At 56.1% G+C, this 7,035-nt stretch overlaps 1 protein-coding gene across 1 annotated transcript in view; it reads right to left on the reverse strand.

Annotated features, from left to right (window-relative positions):
- SMPD1 (sphingomyelin phosphodiesterase 1) overlaps positions 1-5,001 on the reverse strand; it is a 13,357-nt gene extending 8,356 nt beyond the window's left edge. Inside the window, exons 1-2 of the mRNA XM_018571652.1 lie at positions 4,837-5,001; positions 162-928 (exon numbers count right to left, since the gene is read on the reverse strand). Of these exons, the coding sequence (XP_018427154.1) occupies positions 162-928; positions 4,837-5,001 (932 nt within the window). The remainder of the gene's footprint in view (positions 1-161; positions 929-4,836) is intronic.
- Between the last annotated feature and the right edge of the window lie 2,034 nt (positions 5,002-7,035).

A 7,035-nucleotide genomic window follows, 5' to 3' on the forward strand; every position in this document is an offset into this window, starting at 1 on the left:
GCTGAGGAGGAGAGAGGGAGGATGAGGGCGGGGGCGAGAGGGAGAGGACATGAGGGAGGGAGAGGACGGGGTGGACGTGGGAAGAGACAGGACATGGAGGAGCCTGAACTGTAGAAGAAAAACATTCTATATATAGATATTCATCATCATCATCAAGTCACCTGAGTGTCTCCAGAGCTCCCGGGGTGAGCCATTCCTTCCACTCCTTGGCCATGGCCTGGTACAGCCAGCTGGAGGACAGGTTTCCGTGCACCGAGGGAGGTGGGAAGCTATTGACAGGCGCGCTCTCATGGTTTCCCACAGCAGGATAGACCGGCACCGGGCCCAGGTACTTCTTGATCAGCCCAGTAATGGTCTTCAGGGCGTTCAGCTGCTCGGCCCTGGTCTGCTCCCATACATTGTGGGCCGGTATGTCTCCTGTCCAGTAGACCCGGTCATAGGGGCCGCTGCTGGCTACATGGCGCAGAAGAGACTCGATGGTGTGCAGAGGAATGTCGCACTTGCTGTATTCCCCCCAGTACCCAGCCGACCCGTGGCCTCCTCCTGATGCGTGGTCCCTGCAGCATAGGGGCTCCTTGCAGGTAATCGGGCCCCCCGGGTAGTAGCCGTGGTCCCAGTGGACATCCGTCAGGAAAAGGACGCGGGAGACCGGAGACCCCGGCGGCGGGGGAACGGGTGGCTGTACTGGGGGTTTGGGCACAGCCGGCAGAGTGATATTCCAGTCCGAACCTAAATCCCAGTGGCCGCATTCAGTGCCCAGGAGCAGGCCGCAGACCTCGGAGGGGCGCAGCACGGAGAGGACCCACGCCGTGATCATGTCCTCCTTAAAGAGCTGGACCGCCTGTTCACAGACACTGGGCTCCGCCAGGTGCAAAGTCTGACACACCCTCACCGCCACCGACGCCACCAGATCCATGTTACTCTCCAGCTGCAGACACAGACAGAAAATAAAAGATGAGACATTCTTATAATGACGGCCTGAGGGCCCGGGGGGGCGAGGGGCCCCGGGGTTCCATCAATCACATCTGTCCAGGATGCTGCCGAGATCATTCAGGATGCATTTCAACCACCACCTGACCTGCTTCTGACCAACCCCTGACCAGCTTCTGACCAACCCCTGACCTGCATTCCACCGGCTTCAAGCAGGTTTTTCAGTCCCATAGACTTGTATGGAATTGCAAAACCCATTTGAATAAAAAAAAAGGGCCACAGAAGGCCCTGTGCTGGGGGGCCCCGGGACTATATCAATGACATCAGTTTAAGATGTTGCTGAAATCATTCACAATGCATTGACATGTACATTTGACCTGCAACTGACCACCTTCTGTCCTGCAGCTAACCACCTCCTGACCTGCAACTGACCACCTCCTGACCTACAGCTGACCTCCTCCTGACCTGCAGCTGACCCCCTCCTGACCTACAGCTGACCACCTCCTGACCTGCAGCTGACCTCCTCCTGACCTGCAGCTGACCCCCTCCTGACCTACAGCTGACCACCTCCTGACCTGCAGCTGACCTCCTCCTGACCTGCAGCTGACCCCCTCCTGACCTACAGCTGACCACCTCCTGACCTGCAGCTGACCTCCTCCTGACCTGCAGCTGACCCCCTCCTGACCTGCAGCTGACCCCCTCCTGACCTGCAGCTGACCCCCTCCTGACCTGCAGATGACCACCTCCTGACCTGCAGATGACCTCCTCCTGACCTGCAGATGACCACCTCCTGACCTGCAGCTGACCACTACCTGTCCTGCAGCTGACCCCCTCCTGACCACCACCTGACCTACAGCTGACCACCTCCTGACCTGCAGCTGACCACCTCCTGACCTGCAGCTGACCCCCTCCTGACCTGCAACTGACCACCTCCTGACCTGCAGCTGACCCCCTTCTGACCTGCAACTGACCACCTCCTGACCTGCAACTGACCACCTCCTGACCTGCAGCTGACCTCCTCCTGACCTGCAGCTGACCCCCTCCTGACCTGCAGCTGACCACCTCCTGACCTGCAGCTGACCACTACCTGTCTTCAGCGCACAGCACCGTGTTGCCCCAGCAAACATGCAGTTAACACGCCTCGTTTACATGGACACCGAACATTGCGTGACGGACGATCCGCTACACGAGATCTACACTGACAGCCCATCCCCCCCATTCACCACGATGATGTCATCTCTGTGCTGGAAGCTCAGCGCGGTCAGAGAACAGACTCCGCCCCCTTCCTCTACCACTCATCACGTCCGACCACTTCCTCTCTTTAATGGAAGCCGCTGACAGTCGCCAACAACCGCGCTGACAGTCCCTCCGAAGAGGAGCCGGAAAACCTGCAGCATTTCTACTTCTGTCCAGCCAGTCCTCAGATTTACATAGCTCTGCCACATAGCACACCCCCTAGCTGATAGCGGGGAGGACCTGCTGCAGTTTCTCCTCCCCACCCGGACCGGACAATGAAAGGAGAAGCAGCAGAGTGATGAGCTCATCACGCTGCTCTCCCCTCCTATCAGCATGCTCTGTGTTAGCACTGCAGCATATCTGATTTGCTCCTGGTGCTGCTTCCCCTCCCCTCAGTCTGAGCTCTGCTGTACCATGATATAGAATACAGGAAGTGATGTATTAATGATACAATGCCACTAGATAAACGCATCCTGCCTAGGACCGCCCACTGCTCCAGGTTGACCCCGCCCATCAAGGCAGTGTGATATTTGCATAACCCCTCCCGCTGCTTGCGTCATGGCTGAGAGCTGCGGAGAGGAGTACTGAGGCCGGGTGAACCAAGGGGTGGGCAACTCCGGCTGTTGTGGAACTACAAGTCCCATGAGGCATTGCAAGATTCAGACAGCCGCAGGCATGACCCCCAGAGGCAGAGGGATGATGGGATTTGTAGTTAAAGCACAGCTGGAAGGCCGGAGTTGCCAACTCAGTTGCCAAAACAGAGGATCAGGGTGCTGATTGGTCGGCAGCAGAGTGTAGAGGTGACATTAGGGCCCCCCCCCCCTCCCATGTCTCTATAAAGAGGACCTGTCACCTGCGGTCACATTTGGGGGGTTTCTAGACAAAAACTGAGATTTTGAAAATGAGAAATGGCTCCGGGTGTGAAGGGGTTAATGATTGAAAACAACAAGAGTTTCACCCCGGGTGAACCCGATGAGGACGGGGGAACATGATGAGGACGGGGGAACATGATGAGGACGGGGGAACTGAACCATGATGAGGACGGGGGAACCATGATGAGGACGGGGGAACCATGATGAGGACGGGGGAACCTGATGAGGACGGGGGAACCATGATGAGGACGGGGGAACCATGATGAGGACGGGGAACCTGATCGGAGATCGGAGGATCTGATGGGAGGGTCTGATGGGGAGGATCTGATGTGGAGGATCTGATGGGGGGATCTGATCGGAGGATCTGATGGGGGGATCTGATCGGAGGATCTGATGGGGGACCGGAGGATCTGATGTGGAGGATCTGATGGGGAGGATCTGATGGGGAGGGTCTGATGGGGAGGATCTGATGATCTGATGGGAGGATCTGATGGGGGATCGGAGGATCTGATCGGAGATCGGAGGATCTGATGGGAGGGTCTGATGGGGAGGATCTCATGGGAGGGTCTGATGGGGGATCTGATGGGGAGGATCGGAGATCAGAGGATCTGATGGGAGGGTCTGATGGGGGATCTGATGGGGAGGGTCTGATGTGGAGGATCTGATGTGGAGGATCTGATGAGGAGGATCTGATGGGGGAGGATCTGATGTGGAGGATCTGATGTGGAGGATCTCATGAGGAGGATCTGATGGGGAGGATCTGATGGGGAGGATCTAATGGGAAGGATCTAATTGGAGGATCTGATGGGGGAGGATCTGATGGGGGATCGGAGGATCTGATGGGAAGGATCTAATTGGAGGATCTGATGGGGGATCGGAGGATCTGATGGGGAGGATCTGATGGGAAGGATCTAATCGGGAGGATCTGATGGGGAGGATCTGATGGGGAGGATCTGATGGGAAGGATCCGATGGGGGATCGGAGGATCTGATGGGGAGGATCTGATGGGGGATCGGAGGATCTGATAGAAGGATCTGATGGGAAGGATCTAATCGGAGGATCTGATGGGGAGGATCTGATGGGGGATCGGAGGATCTGATGGAAGGATCTAATCGGAGGATCTGATGGGGAGGATCTGATGGGAAGGATCTAATGGGGAGGATCTGATGGGGGAATCGTAGGATCTGATGGGGGAATCAGAGGATCTGATGGGGGATCCATTTCCCAGATCTAATTTAATTTAACGTGCAAACAGCGAACAAATTGTCCCCGCGTCCGATCCCTTCACACCCCGTGGGCGATCGTAGCCGATTATTCCCTCACTGGAGCCCCCAGACCAATAGCAGGGAGGGAGGGGTTGGGATTATAAATCTGGGGGGCCCTCCGCTGAGGGTCAGGCCGTCACATGACTTGGTGCAGAGGGCTGGTCATGTGACCTCCCCAGTAAATGAAGTTCACATGATGCCAGTCACATGTATTGACCCCTTCCCTGGCAGAGCTCCCGATGTGACCCCCTCCCCCAGAGAGCTCCGGGGCAATTACGGGGGTCATATCACATAATTATACCCCACCCCCATGGCATTATTAAAGGGCCGGTACACGCATTAACCCCTTCCCTCCCAAGCAGCCCTGTGCAATGAATTAACCCCTTCCCTCCCAGCCTAGGACAATAAGTTAACCCCTTGCAAGGCAGCCCAGTGCCACACATTAACCCCTTCAATCTCGGAAAGCCAGGCACAATTAACCCCTTCGCTCCCAGTACCCCAGCAGCCATACTGGTGTCCCTCCAGTGTCTCACCTGCAGGCTGATGTCCAGGGCGGTGAAGAGCGCCTTGCAGGCCGTACAGGTGACATTCTTCCAGGTGTAGTCCAGCGGGATAGGGGGGGTGTGAGCGGACAGGGGGACCCCGGAACCCGGGGAGCACAGGAGCAGAGCGGTGAGGACTCCCAGTATGGGGGACATGATGTGTCTGTACATCCAGGGGGGAGGGGGTGCACCGCCCTATAGACACATCCAGCCGCGCCTACACCCACAGGGACTCGGAGACTCTATCAGATCCAGCGATCAGGTGACAACTCAACGACTAGGAAGAAGAGAGAGACCCCCGGACTGGGCGGGGACACAGGGCTGTCACCGCAGCGGAGGGGGAGGGGTCAGAGCGCTGATTGGCGGAGAGTGCAGGGCAGGGTGTCAGCTCACTGGACGGGAATTGGAGAGAAAATGTATTGCGCAATTGTTTGTTTACATTGTCAGCGGTGATACCTTCTGTCAGTGTGAGGGGGCGGAGCCTGGGTGTCCTAGGGGACGGATACGTCGTGTGAGGGGGTGGAGCCTAGGTGTCATAGAGGACGGGTACGTAATGTGAGGGGCGGAGCCTGGAAAGGACACCGCATAGTATGTGAGGGGCGAAGTCTGTGTATTAGGTGTGGGGGGCGGAGCCTGGGTGTCCTGGACCTAGAGGACGAATACATCGTATAAATGTGAGGGGCGGAGCCTTGATGTAGTAGAGGACAAAACATGGTGTGAGGGGCGGAGCCTGGGCATGACAGAGGACGGATGCATCGTATCAATGATATGGGGGGCGGAGTCTGGGTGGCACAGCCACTTCCTGTCTACATGCAGCAGCATTGGCTGTATATCATTGCTCTGCTATGCACCAGCTTGCATACAGTGGGCCATGTATGAGCAAGGTGTGTCGGTGCAGCCGCTTGAAGTCCCCATGGGAGGGTGAGGGACGTGTGACAGGGTGACAACGCAGAAGCACAATCAGGATATGCGGACAGAGAGTTGTCACCACATAACAGGAAGTGCCTGAAGGACCTCTATATTAACGAAGGTTGTAGATATGGGTGTGTACATCCGTATGCCATATATGTCCATGTAGAGACCTGTGAGGGATGTAATGCATTAATTCACATACTCCCCTTCCCAGCAAATCCAGCATCGTCCCCCAGCAATCCGCTCTTCAGGAGACACAGGCCGGGTCCCATGCCGCCATCTTGGTGCTCCTTATCCATGGGGAGCTGGTTGCCTCTTCTAGGTTCAGACAGCCGCCCCCCCATGACACACGAAGCTCCGCCCACTGACTGTCCTGTGTCCCGTCTCCTGCAGCCTCCTGGGATATACTGTATGTCGGGGTGGAGAGGGTCAAAGTCAAATTTTAGAGTGAAGGTCTACCTGAGGCCTGCTGAGAGAGGTAGGGCCTCAGCAGAGGAAATGTGATCCCCCGGACCCCTTAGAAGGAATGTTACGCTGTATTTCCTGAGAGGGTCCCACAAGTGTCCCTGAGGAACTCCAACCAGAAAGAACCCTTCTGAGGGCAAAGGCCTTAAAGTCGACCCGCCCGGAAATGAGGTCCTGGAGGTGAGTACAGACAATGGTCGGGAACCAGTGGGGGCCGGGTGAAGGTGGGCTGACCAGTCAGGAAATGAAGCCAAGCTGAGTATGGACAAGTCTTGTTGCAAGTCTTTCAGTAAAGAAGAATGTGGACTGAGCTTTTTTATTTCCATGGGTCAGGGGGTGGTCTATACCTGGGAGGTGAGTACAGACAATGGTCGGGAACCAGTGGTGGTCGGGTGAAGTTGGGTTGACCAGTCTAGAAATGAGGCCAAGCTGAGTATGGACAAGTCTTGTTGCATTTCCAGACTGGTCAGCTCACCTTCACTCGGCCACCACTGGTTCCCGACCATTGTCTGTATTCACCTCCCACGACATAGACCACCCCCTGACCCATGGAAATAAAAAAGCTCAGTCCACATTCTTCTTTACTGAAAGACTTGCAACAAGACTTGTCCATACTCAGCTTGGCTTCCTTTCCAGACTGGTCAATCCACCTTCACCTGACCACCACTGGTTCCCGACCAATATCTGTACTCACCTCCCGGGAATAGACCACCCCCTGACCCATGGAAATAAAATTACCCGGTCCACGTTGTCCTTTACTGAAAGACTTGCAACAAGACTTGTCCATACTCAGCTTGGCGTCAAGTCTTTCAG

This window comes from Nanorana parkeri, unplaced genomic scaffold (assembly GCF_000935625.1).
Source record: "Nanorana parkeri isolate BGI_ZX_2015 unplaced genomic scaffold, ASM93562v1 scaffold1799, whole genome shotgun sequence".
Classification (NCBI taxonomy): Eukaryota; Metazoa; Chordata; class Amphibia; order Anura; family Dicroglossidae; genus Nanorana; species Nanorana parkeri.